We start from the raw sequence: 25,305 nt of genomic DNA, 5'->3' as shown, positions 1-25,305 counted from the left end.
AGCAGTGGAAGCACTTTTGGAAGTAGTTTGCAATATGTTACAGCAAACATGGGTATCTCCCCAGTGTCTGAATGGGACGTTTGAACATGTTTATCCTCATCTGCACCAGGTACGGTCTACCACCATAATCTGATTATGAGCTTGGGTTGCTTACCAGTCTACTTAAAAACATTATCAATCAAGAGAGGCATTGTACACTTGTAACATTAGCTATTCCAGAATAATTTGAAAGAAAGAAAACAATTCATATGATCTCTCCAACACTGCTGTTGCACATGTGTCTTATAGTGTAGAAGTTCATAAATGAATCACTCTTAGCTCATCCTTGCTTGGTCGAGAAACTTTTTGAATCAAATTACTAGCATCACATTTGATGGGATGACAATATATTTACTGGCAACATAAATAGCAATTGCACCTTTAATAGTATGACGTTCCACTTACTGAGAGGTCATACTTTAACTTCACACTTGAGGGATTCTATGACACATTAGTCATCGTGAAATGACAGTTCCCAGCGACTTTCCTAAAGTTAATCACTTTTCACCTCCTCAACCTCAGTTAAAACGACAAAATGACTTACCCATGTTTGAGACTATAAGAGCTCGTCAACGCCAGAAAGTCCACAGTTCAAGAGTTTGTCAATGTGAGCTATGAAGCACGGCGGTCAGTATAGCGTACTGAATGAGGAGACGTCATAATCACTAAAAGGCGGGGAAAACTTATCATTGCCAAATTGCCAACTTTATTTACTCAATATAAGTCGAGCATTTAATTGTTGAGCGCGACATAATTTCAGCTTGGAAGAGTGCAACATTATGTGTCAAGAGCGTTAACATTTTTATCTTTAACCTAATTATTTGATTAATTTCGCAGCAATAAAAGTTTACTGACTGTAATAATGCAGGAATGCGTCTAGCGGGGTGGACGTCCAAACAATACACATAAAACATAACTAGTGATTGAATGATATTTTAAGTATTTCTCTTGAATAGTCGCATAAAATTGCACAATTCATTACTAAATTATACGTTCCAACATGGGAAACAGCTACTTAGAATGTAGGCTACCACTTTACCGAACACACCCCTCTGTGATTTGCAATGGCTCAACTAGTGATATTAATAAGGTACGCAGTGATCTCTGCTGGTGCGATAGAGAAGTTGCACTCACAATTTTATAGAAAACACTACTGTATAAAGGCGCCGTTCACACTAAACATGTTTTTGTGTTCATCCACGCCATACATAGTTTTTCAATGCAATCCTGAACAGCCACTTTATGCACAAAAAAGCCTCTTTAATATACAAACCAATGTTTTATCTACAGCGAATAACGTTAGTGTGCCTTTTATGAATGCTGACAATCATATTTAGGCCTAAATTGAATGCAAACGCACTATTATCTATTATAAAAAAAGCTATTATCGCACTCTTAAATAGGCCTGTGATGCTTTGCAGTCGTGCAAACACATTCAGAAGGGTGAAAGTCCGTTGATGAAACTGAAGATCTGTTTGAAAAGGCTGGTGGATTAATAATGCATCATTTTCATGAAAAGTGGCTTGCACAACACTCACTGTGCAATAGGCTACCTAATTACAACCCGCCGTCTGCATTTTGAACAGGGAACCCAAAAGTGCATAATTCCATAGTTTTTTCAACAATAGGTGACCACCTATTTGGACTACAAATACAAGAAAGCACGGACAATTGAGGGCCTCACTGGATGAAGATTACATGGGTTTTGCACGATGATTTACGTTGATTGATTTAGCAAACAACCAATCCACTTTTAAAGTATGAGCACTGTGGTGACGTCACTTTCGAATGGACCAATCGCCACAATGAATCGGAAGCTCCGTTAACAAACTACATGTACCAAGTGTTTATTCTCCGTCAGCGATACACTTAATCTCAGCACCCTGTCGCTGTCCACTGACATAGAGAGAGGTAAGCAATCTTCATTATTTATACGCACATGTTTCAGTGCTCTTTTCAACGCATAATTCGAGTATATGCGTTTGATTTCCCCTGAAACACAGACATTTGGAAACGCCTTACTTTCTTAAAAAATACGTTCTCAGCATTACTTAAATGAACTGGCGACATGGCTCATTGCCGAAGCAATGCGTAGACAAGCCCAGTAAAATCAGATGAACTTTCCTCGTGGATTGTGATCATGTCCATAAACTGTTCCGGTGCAAAAAAAAAGTACGCTATTACAACAGGTATATATGTACATCTAGCATGGGGTTTATGTTCTTTTTGAGCGATCTTATATTGAAAAAACATTTAAAGAGAGTCAATCTACATTTTTCATAACTGTTCAATTAAAATATGTAAGACTGTTTTAAATATAATATATAATAAATATATTACAGCCTTATTTGAAATATAATACATATTTAATTTTATATTATATTAAAATGTATCATCTGTTTGTCATATTTTTATTTTAAATAACTGCAGTTATTAAACTGAAAAAAAAAAAAATCAGCAGTCTGTTTTGCATGTTAGCATTTATTTAATTCATATCAACTGTGTGTACTGTTACTTTTCTTGAAGCTTGTTTAACTGTCATCCGATCTGGGAGAACTCCAGGTGGACAGCCATTGAGGAAATGCACCAGAGTCTCTGTTAGTGCTGACAGTTGTCTGCCAGCATATCAGCAGCACCTCATCACAGATGTCATTATTATTTTGATACAGCATCTGTGTAGACAATGCTGTGCAGATTAGAAACAGTGAGAAATGGGATACATACACAGCTTTCTCTTGCCAGCACGCAAGCAGACAAGCAGAACTAATGACTGGGCTATTTTTTGAGACATGTGAAATTTGACAATATCATGTAGATAGAACATTATTATCCCCTGGTCTTACATAAGCAGATTAGATACAGAAGCTGGACTCTTCACTTGAGACGTTGGCCCAATTGTGGATCAAGTGAAAAGACTTCATGCACACCTCATGCTTCATGCATATTAGCTTGACTGTGACAATTTTATTTAGAATGGCAATTTCCATTTCAGCTTTGTGCATCGACTGCATTTTCTGAATAGGTAGAATGTTGGTGCTAAATACATCAAAGTTATAACAGCACAGTTCTGCTGAGTATGATTTTGTTCCAAAGTAGTAAAGAGAGCCATCTTTGTTATGTTTTGGATAATTGCTCGACACCATAACTCGGGATTCAGGAGAGTGTTTATGCTCTCCCTGGACTGTTTAGAGTACAAAATTGACACATTTCGAGGTACAGTATAGGAAGCAGTATAATTAAGATATCTAACTTTTGTAATAGCTCATGATCCCATAAAATGCTGTCTCATAAACTAAATAGGCAGCTCATTAGGTTTTAGGAACAGCACATATATAGTTGGGGTGATGAGTACTTGGTGAAGATGGTGCAGGTCTGATGGCAGAAGTGTTTTCACACACAAAAAAAAAGCCTCTGAACACATAATCCTGGGACCTGGGTAAAGACCTTTACTAGCTGATTAAATATGCAGAATATCCCATACACGTCTCTTTCATTTTCAGTCTCACTGATCCTCTTTAGGCCCCATGCAGAGAGACTGGGATTGTGTGCCAGTAATTACTTAGTAACATTCTCATAGCGATGGCTTGACATTGGTAGTAGACTCAGCACATGGTTTTACAATACTTTGCAGCAAAGAATCCAATTAGGTAATATGCATTGTGCGTTGAGTGGAAAATAACAAAGCAGATTCCCTTAAAGGGATAGTTCACCCAAAAATGAAAATGATCTCATTATTTACTCACCCTAACACCATTCCAAATGTGTATGACTTTTTTAAAAGAAGAATGTTTCAGCTCTGTAGGTCCATACAGTGCAAGTGAATGGTGTCCAGACAGTTCAAGCTCCAAAAATCACATAAAGGCAGCATTAAAGTAATCCATATGAATCCAGTGGTTACATTCATATTTTCAAAAGCAATATAATAGGTGTGGCCATTAAGTGAACTGCAGCCAGCTACCTGTTGCTCATGCTCACACTTATGCACACATTCCATAGGGATGTGAGTGAGCAAGTATCGACTAAAACAATGAAGTAACATACAAAGAGGCTGAACGTGATTCACTGGCATCATGCTGACAGATGAGGTAGCATAATTAAAATTACAGTTATGATTATTTTACTACAAACTTTGAGACTAAACGAAAGCTACTTATCAGCAAATATAACATACTGATTACACACATACAGCTACTTAATACCGAACTATACCAGACAGTTTACTATTGCACTGCAGTTATGTTGCACTATTGTATGTTTTGTATGTCATATGTTTTACTACAAATAACAAACCAGCGTATTTGCTTAAATGTATCCTCTATACCTGACTTTTTAGTATAAAGAGAAGATCGTTGAAGTTGTTTGCATGTTACGAAGCAAGGTAGCTTGCAATTTTTTAGCATTAGCAGGCAAGATAACGTTAGCTAAAATTACCCTGACAATCTTTATGGCACTATATTTCACATGCTTTGCAATTATGTAAGCTTACCTGTCAAATAAGAAGAATACCAATTCAGGGTCGGTTTTGATCCCCCAAACCAAACGAAGGTCCCTTTAGGAATCAAATGCCCTGCTGATGTTCACTCTATTTTTCGCTCGGCCATGATCACGTTTCCGCTTTGCCAGATGGGATTCAGTTGATTAATATATATATTTTTTGGCTTACTCAGAGTTTGTGTAGGAGTCAATGTTGTGCTTGGAGTCGGACATTTGCTGGGTTCCATCTCTAAGATAACGTTAACTAGTGGTGCAATTTGTTGTTGCTGTTGAATAACGGAAGCAATGAGGCAAGGCTCTCGGAAGCACACATAAATGTCACATCCTTTGGATTTTCCCGGCAAAAGCGACCCGCTCCCTTCGCATGAAAATCAGTCTACAGGCTTTAATAGGCAACCTAGGAAGTCTGGGAAGGGCAAATATTTTAAAGTTGCATTACAAGCCGTTCACACATTGGCAAAAAACATTTTAATATTACATGAAAGTTGTTACACATTACACCTTTCAAGTGAGTAACTGTAATAGTTGCCATTTAAATAACATTTACAGTATGAAAATGCTGATATGATACTGAAATGCTAGTCAGTCAGTCTTCTGTTTTCTAGTCAGTCAATTTCTTTTTTGGTGTCGATAATAGTTTTACCATACTGATGAAGTTGCAGGGCCCAAATGTGATGTGGCGTGTGGCAGGGCGGAGGGCGGGGGGCAGGATCATGATCCTACACACCCGGTCCCGTATTAGGCTAATCGAGCCTCTGAGGGATAAAGGTCGACTGCAGGGGATCGTGCAGGAGAGAGAGATCGTTAACGGACATGTCCGTCATGTGTGTGTTTGTGTCTTCATTTAAGTTTATCATTAAACTATTATTTATATTGAAAAGCCGGTTCTCGCCTCCTCCTTTCCATTGATCCCTTTACACTGGTGCCGGAAACCTGAGAAGGAGGAGGGATACGCCATAGTAGAGTTCTCGCCACTACCAACGGAGAAGCCGCGGCCATCTGCCGGGTGGACGAGGAGCCCAGCAGGCTGAAAGAGGACGATGGCCGCGACCGCGAGGGGAGAAGGAGCTCCTAACCGCCCACCTGGAGAGGTCAGAGCCACTGCCAGGGGCGCAGGAGTCGCCTACCAGCCGGCGGGAGAACCACTGCCAGGGGCGAGGGAGACCCCTTCTGTTCCCCGAGAACGCGGCAGGGCGTTCCGTCCGCCAGGGGCTGACGGAATTTTTATAATTATTGTTCCCTCCCCCATCCCCTCCCAGATTCAGGAAGGCGGGGATGACCTGCCGGCAGACGGGGCGTAAGGCCCGTCCTCCCTCAGGGAAAGGGGGGAAGGGTGTACATCATGACGGGGGCATCCCGGCCTGAGAGAACGAGGGAGGAATGTGACAGGGCGGAGGGCGGGGCCGGGTCAGGATTCTACACACCTTGCCCCTTATCAGGCTAATCAAGCCTCCGAGAGGGATAAAGGCATCATGTTTATAATGACATGAATGTAACATGAGAAAATGATGACCGAATTAAAATTTTTGGATGATCTAAACCTTTAAGATATAGCTTGAACCAAATATGGTTTAAAACATTTTTTAAGTGGTGTAGGCATCTTGAATTATTTATCTTCTCATTAAAATTAAGAATTGAAAAGTGTTCACTCAAATGTTTTCATGAAAAACATGTGCGGCTTTGTTGGTGCTGCAGACAATGAATAACATGGTTGGTATTCTAATCTTTTCATAATACAATAGCAACCACCTTCCCTGGACCAATTAAAGTGCTTTATTTACATTGAGTGGATCTGTAGCCAGGGCAATAGTGACAGTCTCTAACCTTCAGACCCTGTCTTCTTGGGATAGGAGATTGTGGTCTTTGTTTTATTATCAAACTATTAGCCTGCACATTCTGTTCTATATATAGATTTTTATAAGGAGGCAGGCTAGTGGGCGATGTCTGTGTAAGGCTTGCATTGAAAATGTGCTGTAAGTTAACAACTGTTGCATTTAACATGGTTTATGTTGTCATTTGTCTATAGTGCTGGCCCAGATTAGAGAAAGAAAATAATCTACTCAATAGTCGAATTCCACAGATATTAGGCTCCAGCTGGTGTCAAAATTTTTATTAAGGAACAATATTTGCTCCATAGAAGAGATTTTCAGGGGTATTTTTTACCTTTGCGAGGGCATATTTATTTCAAACCCTATGAAAACAGCATGGTGCCCATTTATGTTGAATGCTTCAGTCGAATTAGTTAATGGGAATAAATTCTCAATCTGAACATAATTGTTAATTATAAAATTAACATTAAATAAAAAGTATCTGTAAATAACAAGATAAATTAAAATCTTGATAAATGCACTGCAAGAATACATTTTATATGTCCCTACTGTATATTTGATTAAACACATTTTGATGGATTTTAGAGTTGTTGGAAGTGTTTTCTTCACATTCATTGTTTTCAAAATTGGTTACACTTTATTTTACAGTGTCCTTATTGCAGTGTAATTGCACAAGTAAGTCCTGAGTAATATTATTTAACAACATATACGAACTGTAGGTTTAGAGTAAGGGGTTTGGATTAGGGTTTGTTACTTGTAATTATGCATAATTTACTGTTATTACTATAGTCAATACATGTAATGTGGATAACAAGGACACTGTAAAATAAAGTGTTACTGACCTTGAACATAATATTATAAAAGTAAATTAATATATATGTATATAAAATATTAGATGCCAGATAAAAAGCAGAGGAATTTACTAGGCAGCAACTTTAAATATCTGTTATTTTTATCTTTGGTTGGCATTTCTGACCCAAGTCCTTGTTAATAAACAACCACCTGAATTTTTTTATTACTCTTTCTGAAGCCCTTTATGTTCATTTGTTCACCCAAAAGTAAATATTATGTCATTAATTATTCACCCCCTATGTCAATCCAAACCCATATGACTTTCTTTTTGGGCTATACAATTAATCGTATTTTAACCGTGATTTCACAATGATATTATAGACCAAATCACAAGCTTTTTGAAAAGTCTATGTTTAACTCAACTGACCCTTCACACTCTCTTCAGAAGTTTGCCACTGACCAATCGATGTTTCACTTTTAAGCATAATCTGAATATGTAGCCGCAGATGTTTACAAGTATTGTATATGAGCAGTTAACCACTTTGACCAGATGATTGAATCAACTTGAGAACCGTTTTTCTGATTTGTGAAGGAATCTTCCTGGGCCTCGTTTCCCAAAAGCATCTTAAGCCTAATGGTGTGTTCATATACAACGCGAAGAAAATTTTCGCCTCGCATTGCTCACGTGAGTTGGACTACTGAATTATAAATGTGTGTTTAAACGCGTGTTCGCACATGTAACGCGAACCCGCAAGTATTCCCTCTTCTCTTCCGGAAAAAGACATGAGGATGGGCTTCACGACTTGGTTCATAGTAAAGTACAACCAATAGCTGGAATCAAGTAGACGCACATTTTTTCAGAATTTACCAGGTAATCCAACTTCCTCGCTCACTTTCCTCCAAGCAATGTATTTTACTCTCTGTACATGTATGATGTTGTGTCATACAATTCCGGGTGCCCAAACACTGCTAACAATTTTTTTATTAACTTTAAAAGTGTTTTTTATAGTTATATTAATATTATACTTTTTAATTCATTTGATTAATTTAATTCATCTGAATTGAAAAGCTTCAAACCAATAAAATGATCATAATTTTATTGAAAGTAACAAAAAATGTAAATACTAAAACCAGCCCATCTGGCACCAACAATCATGCCATGGTCCAAATCACTGAGAACACATTTTTCCCCCATTCTGATGGTTGATGTGAACATGAACTGAAGCTCCTGACCCATGTCTACATGATTTTATGTACTGCTGTCACATGATTGGCTTATTAGATAATCACATGGATGTTTGTTGGTGCCAGACAGGCTGGTTTGAGTATTTCTATAATTGCTGATCTACTGGGATTTTCACACACAACAGTCTCTAGAATTTACTAGAATTTAAAACATCCAGTGAGGGGCAGTTCTGTGGATGGAAACGCCTTGTTGATGAGAGAGGTCAACAGAGAATGGCCAGACTGGTTCGAACTGACAAAGTCTACAGTAACTCAAATAACCACTCTATACAATTGTGGTGAGAAGAATGCATTTTAGAATGCTATTCTAAGATGCAGGTTGGTGCTATTTTGGCAGCACGAGGGGGACCAACATGATATTAGGCAGGTGGTTTCAATGTTGTGGATGATTGGTGTATATAAGCACATACCCTGACCCTCAACTACTTGGATTCATGCTCAGAGAGAAGGAAACAAAGATGAGCATGTCGGTAGTCTTACATTAGTAATGAAAAAGAGGTACTTGCTGAGCTATCAAAATTATGCAAATGTTATCACAGATCTCATTATGCATTATTTGTATGGAAATATTGTCTGCGAAAGGAACTGCCATGAAGCAATTTTCTCAGGGTCTGTACTTCGGCATAATGTGATGTCAATAATTTTGTTCTCTGTGTTTTAGAAGATACATTTTGTTCTTTTTAAAATGTTTCTCATATATTAAATGCCTTTCAATGTAGATGAATTTTGCTTGCGTGACTCACTGAAGTTACTCACAATCTGATTACAGGAGCCTTGGAAGGCATTTGAGCCGATACAGTGAGTGTGTAGGTGGTGTGGGCTGTTGGCTATATGTAGGCATGGTGTGTGTGCTACCCAGGTGTAGGATGTTTGATGCTGGCCAGGACTCTCACCCTCTCCAGCAGAGCTCCTGCCACTTCATCTCAACCGCTTCTCAGAGTTAAATTCTTCATTGCCTAGGAAACGGTTTCATGAGTGGCCCCTCTCTCTCTGTCGCTCTCTGTGTGTGTGTGATTTAACCCTGTCTACATCTCACTCATGCTCTCCCCCGCAGCCCAGCCATAGGGGTGGGAGGTGTAGAGGGGGATGATATCGCTAACAGCCAAATTTCTGCTGATCACGACCTCTGTGGCATTTGGAGGCTTGAGGTCACACACAGTCACACACACACACACACACACACACACACACACACACACACACACACACACACACACACACACAGTTACTTGACGCATAGTCTCAGCCTCAGGTGCCCACAGACCGCCCGTAGTCCATTAAGTATCCATCTGATATTTCACACAAAACTGGAAAACACTTTTTTAATCTAGCAAGCGCTAATCTGATTGGCTGGCTTTACACAACTTTTGAGAGCAAGGAAACATATGTTTTTTTATATAGATCTGCTTAGAATTTGTGTATATAAGGTACCAGGTTGGTACAGAAATCACTTTTGACAATTAAATAATCACTTGATTTGTAAAAGATGCAAGGTTAGTGGCATGAAATCTTTGAAAGATTCTTGATTTGTTTGAGGCACTTTGTAAAAAGTAAACTAGATTCAAATTTATATTAATGTACTGTTAAAAGAAAAGTACATTTACATTTATGCATTTGGCAGACGCTTTTATCCAAAGCGACTTACAGTGCAATTATTACAGGGACAATCCCCCCAGTTAAGTGCCTTGCTCAAGGACACAATGGTGGTGGCCATGGGGTTAGAACCTGTGACCTTCTGATTAACAGCCCTGTGCTTTAGCCACTACACCACCACCACTCCACTCCACAGTATTTATCTTAAATCACTGGCCAACATTTTGTAATAATTTTTAAACAAATTTTTTGCCTGCCATATTTCATTTAATTGCAGTGTGACAAAAGATTGTTTAAAAGGACAAACATTTCATGCACCCTCTCAATTAATTGTGATAAAATATCAAGTCTTTATTATAATTATAAAATTATTAGCTAAACGCTATTTTAATTTCTACCCAGTCTGTCCAACATCTCATTATGCCTGCCCGTCTAAATAAGACAATTTGGAGGGCCATTGATGGACCATTTTTGCATTTGCATTTTTTGAATTTGCAATGCATTTGTATCATAGGGATCCTTAAAAAGGTTTGAATGGGGCATAGTGGGCTGTGTGCAAATTTGTGCATGGGTTTATGTGTATGTGTGTCTTATTGGGCAGTTTAAAGGAGTGTATTTGAGTTATAGTTGTAAAAATTCAATCATTATTTTATTTTCACTACACAAAGTATTTTTTTGGAAAAAAATCCATGCTCTCTGCTCACCTCTTCAAGCTTCAAAATACAAAAGTATAATTCAGAAGTCTAATAAATTATTACATACAAATTATGCTGCATTCTGAAGGCATGCAATAAAGTTTGGTGAGAAACAAACCAAAATCTGATTTCCTGCATTAGTTTGTGAAAATCTTCATCGACCATTGCTCTCCTGTGTGCGTTCATGCGAGTGCACAAGAGCAGCAGTTCAAGCAGTCCCAGTCCCACTCATGAGATGTGCCATTTAAATGAGAACTTGCTTTTTTGTTGCTACAATCGGACCACATCAAAGATATTCACAACATAGAACACAGCACAGCCGCATACCAGGGCCCCTCAAAAAAGTTGAATGAACATTTCATGATCATTTTAAGAAACATCAATAACTTCTATTTTGAAATTTCCTATGGCTCTAGGTATTCCATAGTTCACCCAATCAGCACAATCATTTGCTGGGAAGCGCTGTTTCATTATTATTAGACACAAATTGCTGAAAAATGTTCAAGCTTGAAAGAAATGCAGAAAATAAGTCTTTGAGTCTTACTTTGTTTGAAGGATGACAGAAACATTGCTTGTCAAATTCATAGTGCTTGTCATGTTTTGTCAATAATAATCTGATAATCTGAGGAAGGAATTCAGACAGTGCCGACATAAATTTGCAGAAGAATCTGCTTTCTATGAGGTATGTTTTACTTAACATATATTTTACATATACTTATTGTTATTTTTTTTATAAATATTTCAGGTTGTTGTGTTTATAGGCCCCTATAATATGTACATTTATGTGCCATCACATTGCTGATTTTCACTCATGTTTTAACTTTGAATAACTTTTGTACATATTCCGGCCACATTTTATTTTCAATGATTTTGTTGCACTAAATAAACATTTACGCATATTTATGTGTGTAGTTGACCTGAAATGTCAAGCATTGACAGCAGTGTCCTGCGGTGTGACATAATTTCTTCATCTAAAACAATTTTAAACAAAACATTTTTATTGTAATTGGTAACACTTTGCAGTATGGTTGAAGTGGTTATCATTAACTACATAAGTAAACATGAACTAACAACGAACAGTAGTTACTCAGTGATAAGATTGAGTTTGTGGGTGTAGGGCTCACAGTTTAGGAGCGGGTTTGGTTATTAGCAATAATTAATAATTATCCTAGATAATTATCAATTATTAAAATCAAAAGAACACTGATTATAGAATCAATGTTAGTTTTAATCCTTTAAATCAACAATCATCAAATTCAATAGAATATTATTTATTATCAATAAATAATATCAAAATAAAATAAATCTAATCAAAATAATAATTAATTATTAAAATTAATGGAACATTGATTGGACTTAACACTAGCTAATTGATCCTTCAAATTCAACAATCATCAAAGATAATTGTCAATTATCAAAATCAATAGAATATTAATTAGGATTAATGTTGACGGGGCACCACCCTGTAATAACCAGACAATATTAGATTGTTCTCTTAGGAATATTGATGTCCGTAGATCATCAAAATTGAAAAGGAAACAATGATGGTTTGAATTCGAGCACTGGCATACCCTGCTAGCCTTTGACCCATGTGTATGCAAAACAAACCAAAACACTTCTCTTTGAAATATAACAAAGTTTATTGATGCAGAAATATCAATTAATAATTAATACAATGCAGTCAATTAACTTCCGACTTACAACTACAAACTAAACAGTGACGTGATTAGATATGGTAACCAAAATGAGCCTATAACACATGAGAGGACGGTGTATATGTGTGTGTGTGTGTTTGTGTGAGTTTGAGAGAGGGGGTGTGTGTGTGTAAGGAGTGACATGCACAAAATGGAGGACGTGACTCTCGTGGAGAGTACGTCACGTGAGATTTCTGGCCAGATAGTATGGCTGCGAATGTGGGTGGAGAGAAGCCGGTTAATGGCATCTGCCCGTTTACCACGTGTCTCTGCTTGTACGATAACTTGGGGACAATGTGAGGGGTCACGCGCGCACGCATATAATAAAGCGGCGGTGCTGAAGCCAGTTTCGCGATTGTGGGAGAGAAGGCAACTGTTAGTTTATCACTCAGAGAAGCGGTGAACGGCTCGTAACCCGTCCCGCGGCTTTTGGTCCTTTAATGGATAAACACAGTGTGCTAGTCTCATCCGCGATGGCGTAAATACACAACAGTCCAACGGGGTTGGATTACAACACAGCAAACTCTTATCTGTGATAACAATATGTTACATTAATACCTTGAGTATTATTAGCAACAATGAGCGGACTCGGCGGTCCGTAAACTGTACAAACAATAAACTTGATCCACAAGAATAACACACCTACAGGTGAAACTCGAAAAATTAGAATATCGTGCAAAAGTTCATTAATTTCAGTAATTCAACTTAAAAGGTGAAACTAATATATTATATAGACTCATTACAAGCAAAGTAAGATATTTCAAGCCTTTATTTAATATAATTTTGATGATTATGGCTTACAGCTTATGAAAACCCCAAATTCAGAATCTCAGAAAATTAGAATATTGTGAAAAGGTTCAGTATTGTAGGCTCAAAGTGTCACACTCTAATCAGCTAAACACCTGCAAAGGGTTCCTGAGCCTTTAAATGGTCTCTCAGTCTGGTTCAGTTGAATTCACAATCATGACCTGACAGTCAGATTGACCAGACAGAAAACCATCATTGACACCCTCCACAAGGAGGGAAAGCCTCAAAAGGTAATTGCAAAAGAAGTTGGATGTTCTCAAAGTACTGTATCAAAGCACATTAATAGAAAGTTAAGTGGAAGGGAAAAGTGTGGAAGAAAAAGGTGCACAAGCAGCAGGGATGACCATAGCCCGGAGAGGATTGTCAGGAAAAGGCCATTCAAATGTGTGGGGGAGCTTCACAAGGAGTGGACTGAGGCTTCAAATGTTGTATTCCTCTTGTCAAGCCGCTCCTGAACAACAAACAACATCAGAAGCGTCTTACCTGGGCTAAAGAAAAAAAGAACTGGTCTGTTGCTCAGTGGTCCAAAGTCCTCTTTTCTGATGAGAGCAAATTTTGCATCTCATTTGGAAACCAAGGTCCCAGAGTCTGGAGGAAGAATGGAGAGGCACACAATCCAAGATGCTTGAAGTCCAGTGTGAAGTTTCCACAGTCTGTGTTGGTTTGGGGAGCCATGTCATCGGCTGGTGTTGGTCCACTGTGCTTTATTAAGTCCAGAGTCAACGCAGCCATCTACCGGGACATTTTAGAGCACTTCATGCTTCCTTCAGCAGACAAGCTTTATGGAGATGCTGACTTCATTTTCCAGCAGGACTTGGCACCTGCCCACACTGCCAAAAGTACCAAAACCTGGTTCAATGACCATGGTATTACTGTGCTTGATTGGCCAGCAAACTCACCTGACCTGAACCCCATAGAGAATCTATGGGGCATTGCCAAGAGAAAGATGAGAGACATGAGACCAAACAATGCAGAATAGCTGAAGGCCGCTATTGAAGCATCTTGGTCTTCCATAACACCTCAGCAGTGCCACAGGCTGATAGCATCCATGCCATGCCGCATTGAGGCAGTAATTAATGCAAAAGGGGCCCAAACCAAGTACTGAGTACATATGCATGATTATACTTTTCAGAGGGCCGACATTTCTGTATTTAAAATCCTTTTTTTTTTATTGATTTCATGTAATATTCAAATTTTCTGAGATTCTGAATTTGGGGTTTTCATAAGCTGTAAGCCATAATCCTAAAAATTATATCAAATAAAGGCTTGAAATATCTTACTTTGCTTGTAATGAGTCTATATAATATATTAGTTTCACCTTTTAAGTTGAATTACTGAAATTAATGAACTTTTGCACGATATTCTAATTTTTCGAGTTTCACCTGTAAATATTCTATCTCTGCCCAGACTCTGAACGTGTGTTCATCCGTCGTTTGACTCCGACTCGGTTCCTCAAGGCTCTGGTGATGACGGGAGGCCGTTTCCACAAATTCCTGTTGGTATTTATTCTCAGAAACTAAAACAAAAAGGGCTCTTGGTGGCCAGACGCACAAAAAGGTCAATAGTATCAAACACAACTATAGGAACAGACTCTGATATCTCTCTACCACTCTGACGCCCTGGCGTGCCTTTTTAGGTCTCCATCTGTCATCACTATAATTAGAGACAGGTGTTAGAGATAATTGCGTCCCAGGTGACAAGACTTTCCTCTCTCTCTCTCTCCCGCAGACCGACACATGACCATGCCCCCCATGCCATATACCCCCACCGCTGACTCAGGCCAGGGCAACATCCGGCCTGCCTACTTCCCCCCCATTTCCGGAGAGAAAGTCAGCCACAGCCATCTGCGCCCCCGGTCTGTGGACCACCTCGAATTTAAAGGGCTGAAGAGCCAGATACCAATGGGTGATCTGAGCGTTAGGATCCTTCATGCGGTGGAGCCACTGCAGAAGAGCGTGATCGGAGCAGAGGGTGAAGGCCTGCCCCAGCAGGTAGTAGCGGAGGGTAAGAACAGCCCACTTAATCCCAAGACACTCCTTCTCGATGGTACTATACTTTGTCTCCATGAGCTTGTGACTAATAAACAGCACTGGCCATTCCTCCCCTCCCACCTCCTGCGAGAGCACCATCTCCTGCCCCTGGGCATATGCATCAGTCTGTAAACAAAAGGGAAGAGATAAGTCAGGTGCATGCAAAAGCGGCCCTTACCTTCAGGAAAGCCTGTAGGCATGACTCTGTCCACTGGACTGGATCAGGGGCCCCCTTTAAGGTCAGTCAGTGGGCTGGTGACATCAGAGTAACTAGGCAGAAACCTCCGGTAGTAGCCAGCCAACCCCAAAAACTGCCTTACCTCCTTTTTGGTCTTGGGCGTCGGGTTGGCTGCAATTGCTATGGTTTTGTTAACCTGTGAATGCACCTGCCCATGACCCAAGTGGAACACTAGATACCTAACTTCCACCCGCCCAATTGTACACTTCATTGGGTTGGGCCGCAGCGCCGACAGCCCTCAGATGATGCATATGCCGCTGCCAGTTATTACTATAAATTATGATATTGTCTAGATATGTGGTGGCATATGCCGTATGCGGTCTGAGCATCTTGTCCATGAGGCGCTGAAATGTGGCCTGGGGCTCAGAACAAACTGAATGGAAGCGTCCCAAATTTGTGTAATCCGAACGGTGTGGAAAAAGCAATTTTTTTCTCAGGATATTGGAGTTAAAGGGATCTGTCAATAACCCTTTTTTAAGTCTAGCATCAAGTAAAATTGAGCCGTGCCCAACTGATCAAGTAACTCGTCAATTCGTGGCATTGGTTAAGCGTCAAATTTGGACACGTATTGACTTTCCAATAGTCAACAAAGTACCGGACCGAGCCATCGCTCTTCAGAACCAGAACTACTGCGCTGGCCCAATCACCGTGTGACTCTTGTATTATGCCCATTTCCACCATTGCCACTAATTCTTCCTGAACAACCTTTTTCTTGTGTTAAGGAAGACAACAGGGGTGGCTACGTCTCGATATAGTGCTCTTTTTTGTGCTTATAGTGCTTGTTTGTGCGACCTGGAAGGGGTGAAAACGCATCCACGAATTCCACTTGCAACAGGGCAATGTATGTAAGCTGCGATGGTGAGAGGTGGTCTCCACAAGGGACTGGGGTAAATTAAATTAATTAATAGAGTTACCTCTGGCCTGAGCTCCACCCTCTTGCTAAGGCTACAGGCACCACCTCCCTCCATGGTTTGAGGAGGTTGAGGTGGTAGATTTGATGTGCCCCTCTATCTGTTTGCCTAACCTCATAATCGAGATCTCCAACTCGAGGGACCCTTGCCACTTAGTGAGTAATTTTGAGCAAGAAGTAGGCAGCAATACAAGCACATTATCTCCCTGTGCCAGGTGCCCCTGTCGTACCATCAGTGTTGACAATCTAGCACTTGGATGAAATTCTCTTGTGTTACCTGCTCCAAAGTGATGAGTTTTGCTCTAAGGTCCAGAACATATTGAATTAGACTTTTGCTATTTGAAGGTCCTTCCTCCCAAGCTTCCCATATGACGTCGAGCATGCCGCACGGCTGCCGCCCATGCAGTAGCTCAAATGGGAGGCTTGCGGGACCTCTCATACAGAAAACAACTGGGGTTCAAGCCACTTATCACAATTCTTAGTGTCTTCATGTACAAACTTACGAATCATGTTTTTTATGGTCTTATTAAATCACTCAACCAACCCGTTGGTTTGTGGGTGGTAAACACTGAACGAGTATGTGAGCGCAACATTATGCTGGAGCTGTTGAACATCAGTTACTTTCACTTGGACAAATGCATGCTTGAGGGACACGTCACGTGACTGCTCCATATGGAAATGTGGAGAGAGAGAAGAGAGAGAAGTAAAAACACTGCATCGCTGTCTCCTGGAAACACTGCCATGTAGTCCTTTGCCAGCTGGGCGGCCTCCTCCTGTGATGCCGGGCGGTGGCACTGGACCCACTCGGTCATTCCGGGAGGCAGCTGGGAGAGGAACTGCTTCAGTACCACCAGATCAACAACATCCACGGTGCCGTGGTTTCCCTCTGCCAGCAACCATTTCCAGTCGGCATCCTGTAGCTGTTGGGCAAAAGCGAATGGGTGGTCATGCCTCTCGAAGCTCAGGGACCTGAAGAGCTGACAACTCTGTTCGGGGCTATGACCAACCAGTTGCTGGATGGCTTTCTTCAGCTGTTGATAGGTAAGGAGGCTGGCAGCAGGATAGTTGTTGTATCGCTAGCTGGATCTCCCCGGAATGTAGGTGCAACAAGCGGGCCACCAACTGGTCAGGAGGCCACTTCCATACCTCGGCCATCTTTTCGAACAAATCTGAGAAGGCCTCTGGGTCATCACTTGGCCCAATTTTCGGCAGAGAAACAGGTGGGGTTGGCTCCGGGGTGGGGTGGGGGTTGCAACACAAGCCCCCATTCTGGCGATCAGGCTCCGGAATACCTGCTGGTAATCCGCTTGTGCCTAGAGCAGGGCTTGAAACCGTTGTTCCAGCTCCAGGCATAGCAACATGAGGGCTTGGTGTTGGTCTTCTTCTCACACAGAAACTAAAACATAAAGAGCTCTTGGTGGCCAAACACACAAGGAACAGGCTCTGGTATCACTCTCCCACTGCCTTTTCAGGTCTTCCTCCACCATCACTATAATTAGAAACAGGTGTTAGAGATTATTACGACCCAGGTGACGAACCTTACCACTCTCTCTCTCCCGCAGACTGACACATGACCACACTCCCCATGCCACACTCCGTTATCTTGGTTAATATTAATTTCAATATACTAAAGCACCCGCCAAATTAATACATTTACTAATGCATTTTTAACGTAAAAATTTGTATATGTTAAATGCAATCAATTAATGCAATAGAAACATAAACAAACAATGAACAATTGAATTTTTTTAAGTTAACATTAACCAAGATTGATAAATGCTGTAAATGTATATTGTTCATTGTTAGTTTCATGGCTAATGCATTTACGCTTAATTAGTATAGAGCCTTATTGTAAAGTGTTACCCTGTAATTATTATGCTTGCAGTTTCCATAAGCTAATATTACTTAGAAAAAGATAAAGGTGATTTAAATTGTGAAAAAGTGAAGAAATGCTGACTTGTCACAGCACCAAAAATACACACTTTCCCTAATATATTCATGTACATTTTACCTGAACATCTCCATGTTGGGGAATGATGCTTCCAGTATCGAATCAATACGGGATGCGATTTGTCCCGTATTGAAACTGGCCCGATGGTGTCACTATGAAATCATTCAAATTATTAATTTAACCTTGGAAATTGTGCCATCGATGGGTAAGGGACTTTAACAAGTTTGCAAAGAGCTGAAAGGAGGAAGTGGGAGACAGCGAATCCAACTCAAAAAGTATTTTTATTTTACAACTGAAAACCACGCTTTTCAGCTGCAAAAATTCAACACACTCTCTGGGTGTGTGGGGGTAGCTCTCTCTACCCCTCACTGGTGTCTGGCTCACCCTTAAATCATTAGGCATCTCCAACTCTCACTGCTATGACAACTGCTGTTAGAGACAATCATTGACAGGTGATTATCTTTACCATTCTCATCTCCAGATCTCACTCTCCATTCACAAGCCGGCACTCGACCACGCCCCCACCACCACAGTGACAGCTAAAATGTGCCAAAACTGTGGAGGGTGTGGTAAGGGACCATCTGAATATGTTAGCCAGTCCACCCCAACCATCACTGTTAAATATTCTAGATAGAGTGTCCTGCATTTTAAAACTTAAAAAGTGGCAATCTTACACAGGCTGGCTTTGCCTTTATTAGAAAATCAAATTTAAAAAACATAGTTTAGTTAAGATTTTCACAAACCAAAAAATGTAATTAAGTTTTGTTTTTCACCAAACCTTATGGAATAGTTTATTAGACTTCTGAATGATACTTTTGCATCATTTGAAACTGGTGGTCACCGTCCAATGCCATTGTATTATAGTGATTTCTCCCTTTGTGTACCAAAATATAAAAACAAAAAGTAATTTGGGTTTCGAACAGCAGGAGGGTGAGAAAATAATGCCTGAATTGTATTTTTTTGGGGTTAACTATACCTTTGATCATGATAAGGGAGATGGAGGACAAACACCTTCAAGGAGGCAGTGCATTGGTGAGAGGTGTGTGGTTGTGCGTTTGGGTGGGGGGGGGTGAAGTGAGGGAGTTGAAATGAAGGGATCTTGCTGTTGCCTGGCTACCGACGGGAGCTGTTCTGTCGCTCTTGTCTCCAGCCTCCTCTCCTACACGAGCAGCCTGCACCAGTCAATGAGCATGTTCTCTCTCTCTCTCCCTCACTTGCTCTCTTGTTCTCAACCCCCACTTCCACATATACATGCGCTGTGGGCAACAGTCACACATACGCGCTCTGCTTAAACACTTCTTCTTGTACTCGCTAAGGCAGAGCCCCATTCAGCTTTGCATCTGTGAAGGGGAGAGGAGAGCAGACATGGAAAGCCTGTGCTGGTATAGCAGATATCACAATGAATCAAAGGTAGGTGCTGCGTGGCTGTCTTTAGCCAGAGACATCTGGTGTAGGCTTGTCCCTTCAAATGTAAAGGAGAGAGAGGGAGGCAAATAGAAAAGAGGACTGATTCTCCCTAGTTTTATCCTATGCCTTTCAGGCATTCTGCATGTGTGACGTTTACATACAAATGTGACTCTACCACAGTCTGCATGTTTGATGTTTACATCATTACCTGAATGAAGCTTACAACAAGTGAGAGAGAACATTGATGAATAGCATTATTTAGGTATGAAGCTTTCATACAATTACAGTTAGAATGTAAGATTTTTCTCAATGTCAGCTGTTATGGTATACTGTACTCAGATATATCCATTAAAGTATCTGAATGCTGTTATACATGCATGTTGTAGTCTGCGTGCTGTTACTCCTACGTTAAAGGGATAGTTCACCTAATGAACCCATATGACTTGCTTTCTTCTGTGAAACACAAAAGGAGATGTTAGAGGAGAATGACAACCTCAGTCACCATTCACTTTTATATTGTATGGGGAAAAAAGATACATTGACTGACTGAGTGAATGGTGACTGAGGCTGACTGTTAATTACATACTGCCTAGTCTCGCATAGCCAGACCTTTAACTTTGAAACGGCAAAGGTTTAGGATATATAGAAGCTTCAATTGGCCAAGAACCGCCCACTTAGATAGAGCTCTCTAACTGACATGTAAAGGCATCAATCACTGTCGGATTTGACATTACGTGCCATTTAGGGGCAGGGTTATCAGAGATGTATCATACCATAATAAAAGTTTTAATATTAGATTGCACAGAAAGCACACTGGAAAATAGTGGAAAATGTGTAGAGAGTGCATAACAGCTAAGACATAACTAAGGACAACTTGCAGTTGTGCTTGTGGATATCCTCTTTACTTTCTGCTACATTCCTCAAATGAAACTCTGAATATAGTTAAAAGATTTGAGGTCACTTACCTGGGAAACTTGGACAAATCTGGTGATTATTTCATCCTTTAAAATGCTCATTGTATCAACTCGGATCCTTGTGAACACGACTCTGTTCCCAGGCAGACTAATGAAAAGTCCTATATGCTTCTACTCGTGGAAGTTCCATCAAACCAGCCAATAAGATTTAAGCTGAGTCGTTCAAGAAAGTGTTTTCCAATTTTGTGTGTTATGTGCATTAGACGGTTAGCACAGACTGTGGGTGGTCCATGGGCGTGCTGCCTGAGACTGAGACTACATACTGCCTAATGTGTTTTACAGAAGGTAAAAAAAAATATTATATGGGATTGAAACAACATGAGGGTGAGTAAATTGTGGCAGAATTTCTGGGTGAACATGCCTTTAACATTTGTCTGTTTTTGCTACTGCATCAGCAGTGTTTTTGGTCTGAGTACTAAGACTAGTGGTCACAGATTCTCTTTGGTGTCAATGACATCACTGTGTGCAGGTAAAGATGTCTCAGGTGAAGCAGGTGGGCCTTTTGGCTGCTGGATGTCAGCCCTGGAATAAAGACGTGTGTGCTGCTAGCGGAGATAGGTTTGCTTATTGTGCCACGCTCGCCATATATGTGTACCAAGTAAGTGTTTTGTGTACATTCCTCTCTTTATCTATTAGATTGTTGATTATATTAAAACAGACAAAGAACTGATTATAAAAGGAATTATCTTCTCTTATCTTTTTATTATTAAGAATTGAAGCCTTTCTCTTAATAGTATCAGGTCAGGTTTGAAATTGTTTTATTGGAACTTACTGAAGTCTCTCCCACCAGCTTGATCACAGATATAATGAGTTTAAGCTGCGAGCGATCATGTCTGAACACAAGAAGACCATCACAGCCATATCTTGGTGTCCGCACAACCCTGATGTGTTTGCCAGTGCCAGTGCAGATAACCTGCTCATCATCTGGAATGTGGCTGAGCAGAAGGCCGTTGCACGCCTAGATAACACCAAAGGTACCACTGACATTCTGACAAGTGATCTGATGCCAAGTACCCCCCACCAAATATTATTATTTGTTTTTCAACTAGCAGTCTCTCAAACTTTAACATGTATTCCCATCAGTATTGAATATTTGGTTACTTCCTTGTTCATATGTGTCTGTTTGTGCCTTGTTCATTTGTGTGTATCAGGTATTCCAGCCTCTCTAAGCTGGTGCTGGAACTCAGGTGACAGTGTTGCTTTCGTATCCCACCGGGGTCCTCTGTACTTATGGACCATCTCTGGGCCTGACTCAGGAGTCACAGTGCACAAGGAAGCCCACAGTTTCCTCTCGGATATATGCCTGTTCCGCTGGCATCCACAGAAGAAGGGAAAAGTTGTGTTTGGACACACTGATGGGAGTCTGTCCATCTTTCAACCAGGTACAGTGACAAGTTTGAGGTTAGCTCATGTATAGTGATTTTATGAAAGAGAACAAATAAAAAAAGAAATACCTAAAAAAAATAATTCATAATAATTCATAATTTGAACTGCATCCAGATTAACTGTTATAACACACTGGGCCTTATTCATGAAACACAAATTATTTTTGTGTAAATCAAAATCAGAAATCATGTTTATATTTGAAGTTGCACTTACAGGGAATTTAACTAGGTGTTTACTCTAAGTCTACACAATACAAAGTATACAGTATATTGTACACGTACAAGATAAAATATATTTTATAAAACCATTCTTATGCAAATGATCACATTCAACATAGCGCGCCACAATAAGAATGTATTTATGAATGATAAACACTGAAATTACTTCTGTTTCTACCCCCAGTATTTACCATTTTCCTTCATTTAAGTTGATGTCTTTTAAACCAGCCAGAACTCTTAATTACCTTATTTTTTTGAATTACCTGCATCTCTTTTAATTGCATTATCTCAGGCTCAAAGAATCAGAAGCACGTACTGCGACCTGAATCGTTAGAAGGCACAGATGAGGAGGACCCCATCACAGCTCTAGAGTGGGACCCCCTCAGTACAGACTACCTGCTTGTGGCCAACATGCACAATGGCATCAGATTGCTGGACACTGAGTCCTTATCCTGCATCACTACCTTTAGTTTCCCTAGTGCTGCAGCCTCTGTGCAGTGCCTGGCCTGGGTGCCCAGTGCACCTGGCATGTTTATCACAGGGGGTAAGATAAACACAAATACACACTCTTCATACACAAAGGTGCCAGTGGGAGATAGTACTTTTTAGCTCAATAGGGCAGTGTAACAGATAAAGGATAGGCAAGAGGAGGTAACAGCAAACATAAAGTTAACTTGTTGATACGCTCCCCCTTTTTGAGCACAAACCATGAAAACGACTTACCTGAACTTAAATGGTTGTATTTACTGGACCCTTTGGAGTATGGACACCATTGTGGTATCTTTTGAAAGAAGACACTTCTCTCCAAGTTTCAGAATTAATATATGTTGTTGATTTTTAAAGTTAGAGAAGCTGAAGTTTATAGTAATGGAAATATTTTGTGCTGAACATGTTTTTATTATCTAAAAAAACAATAATAAAAGTGCCAAGACAACCCAGAAATACAATGTTCTCAAAGCCACAAGTCTAAAGAAGTTATGTTTTAAATTTGAAGATAATCTAACAGTTTCCTGCAAGCTTTTTTCTCTGTAAAATCACTGGAAGCGTAAAGAGTATAATTAAGGCTCTGCCTTTCAAGACAACACAACATCTGACTGCACTGCTTGGCTATTATGAATAAAACTACATCCCATTTTTTAAAATAGACTTTGGAGACAGGCTCGTTTTGTTTATGAGACTCAAATATATAAGATAATATACCGTTTTACAACATGAATGCTGCTCAGATTGCATAGTTTGTTGAAGAACGATGACGAAGGATAATTCTTTCAGGCGAGATCTCATGTAAACAATGGAGAATATATCAATATTTCTCAGATTTATCACTTTTATGGACAAAAAGTGCTATTGGATGTTTTTCAATGAACACTTGTCATGGACATTTCACCCAAGTGTGGCGAACTCAATTCATCTGGCGATCGCGTTTTCATAACAAAGGTATGAAGTCCCGTTTTGATATTACATGTTTCTGGAGCATTGCTATCGTGAAACAGATATCGGATATGCCTCTGGTGCCCCTTTATTTCACTCTCCCACTGATCAGCTGATTCAGCACCGGCCGTGCATCATCACAGCCCGACCATGCCCTCCTCCTCGTCACAGGCTAGATCTCTCTTTTAGTTGATAAGTAATTTTTAATTTCAGCAGGAATGTAGTTTGAAATACCAGTTTCATTTTCTACTTCTATAATTATAATTATGTATTGTTTCATTCAAAGATGTTTCACGTGTTCACTGGTTCATATAGTCCTGGAGCGCATTAAGGTAAACTAATTTAGCGTGCTGTCCATAACGGAGGGGCTCGAGCACAGGACAGGGCTGGACTATCTGACTAAAGCAAAAAAATAGAAAGACAATTTTGAAATAATAATTTGTGTAGGCATTATGAAAAATAAAGTTGAAATGGTGAGATGGAGTGATGCTGGAAGAATCGTCACTGCTGTAGCCGCTTATATATACTTGGAATAATATTGGGAGGCCTAGATGAACAAGTTCCTCCCCAGCTTATGTTTGGAACTTCATGGGCGAATTCCAAACTGCATTTTTGCACCCTTGATGGGCACTGCCGGTAGGGAGCACCACATAAATTAATGTGTTCCAAATTAATGTGAGCAACACAAGCCCTCCACAAAGGCCCTTTCACAAGGCAATTAGCAAAGGTTACATGTTATGGTCACTTCAAGTAATTTTCTGAAAAGAAAGTGACCCCTAGGCCTTCAGTATAATTTATGCCATTAAGAAAACACAGTTTCACAATGAATAAGACACCCTATGCCTTTGGGCGTCATACATTACGTCACGGCTAACTAGTAATACCAATTTACATTTTTAAAACACGTCCACGCATCGAAAGCCTGAAATTGAAACAACACTTAATGCTCAAGCAAGCCTAATTTTAACTGCAGCATGATTGTTTTGTGAAATGATCGTCTCCGGAACAGACATTCAAAAATCATTATTTTTCAGATTAATCTACCAAGGTGGTCTATAATACCAGGAAAAATCGATCTAATAATTTTTGCGATTTAAATGTTGCTTGCAATAAATTTAGTTTCATCCGGGTACACAGTTATGCTGCATTCCATTCAAGTTGGATGTGGGATATTCCTTCTTAATATCTCTGACCATAAATGCATTTAATTCCCTTATATTCGGAGCTGCAACGCTCCCGTTAGCTTAGCAGGAGTTTGACTCTCATTAGAGATGTCTCCAAGCATCCCAACTGATAAACAATGCTGCAGCGCTAGCATTTGTGCTTCAGGTGTACAATTATCAAAAGAGATGATAATTTACCATGTTTTATACTCCTGTTTCTGCAGGTGTTTTACTTGTTTTTAAACAAGTTTTGATATCATGTAATGTGGAAACTAACAAATGTATCAAAATTACTTACTAAAGAGAATGTTTATCACTTACTTTGTATGTCTCCCTGTGTCGACAAGTTTGTGTGAAATCATGCACTTGCATCTCGGTGAAATTGGAGTTGAGAATTTCTGCATAAGCC

General features: G+C 40.0%; 2 protein-coding genes across 2 annotated transcripts in view; one reads left to right on the top strand and one right to left on the bottom strand.

The window, feature by feature from the left end:
• Positions 1–686, bottom strand: part of gpm6ab (glycoprotein M6Ab) — a 98,371-nt gene extending 97,685 nt beyond the window's left edge. The window contains exon 1 of the mRNA XM_052126917.1: positions 584–686. Coding sequence (XP_051982877.1) covers positions 584–587 — 4 coding nt within the window. The 5' untranslated portion in view covers positions 588–686. The remainder of the gene's footprint in view (positions 1–583) is intronic.
• Positions 687–1,908: 1,222 nt separating this feature from the next.
• The window catches only part of wdr17 (WD repeat domain 17), a 62,218-nt gene continuing 38,821 nt past the window's right edge, over positions 1,909–25,305 (top strand). The window contains exons 1-5 of the mRNA XM_052126902.1: positions 1,909–1,950; positions 21,168–21,296; positions 21,489–21,672; positions 21,850–22,080; positions 22,595–22,846. Of these exons, the coding sequence (XP_051982862.1) occupies positions 21,174–21,296; positions 21,489–21,672; positions 21,850–22,080; positions 22,595–22,846 (790 nt within the window). The 5' untranslated portion in view covers positions 1,909–1,950; positions 21,168–21,173. The remainder of the gene's footprint in view (positions 1,951–21,167; positions 21,297–21,488; positions 21,673–21,849; positions 22,081–22,594; positions 22,847–25,305) is intronic.

The sequence above is a fragment of the Xyrauchen texanus genome, chromosome 5 (assembly GCF_025860055.1).
Source record: "Xyrauchen texanus isolate HMW12.3.18 chromosome 5, RBS_HiC_50CHRs, whole genome shotgun sequence".
Lineage (NCBI taxonomy): Eukaryota > Metazoa > Chordata > Actinopteri > Cypriniformes > Catostomidae > Xyrauchen > Xyrauchen texanus.
Note: the sequence above shows the minus strand (reverse complement) of the source record. Positions and strands in the feature narration are given on the sequence as shown.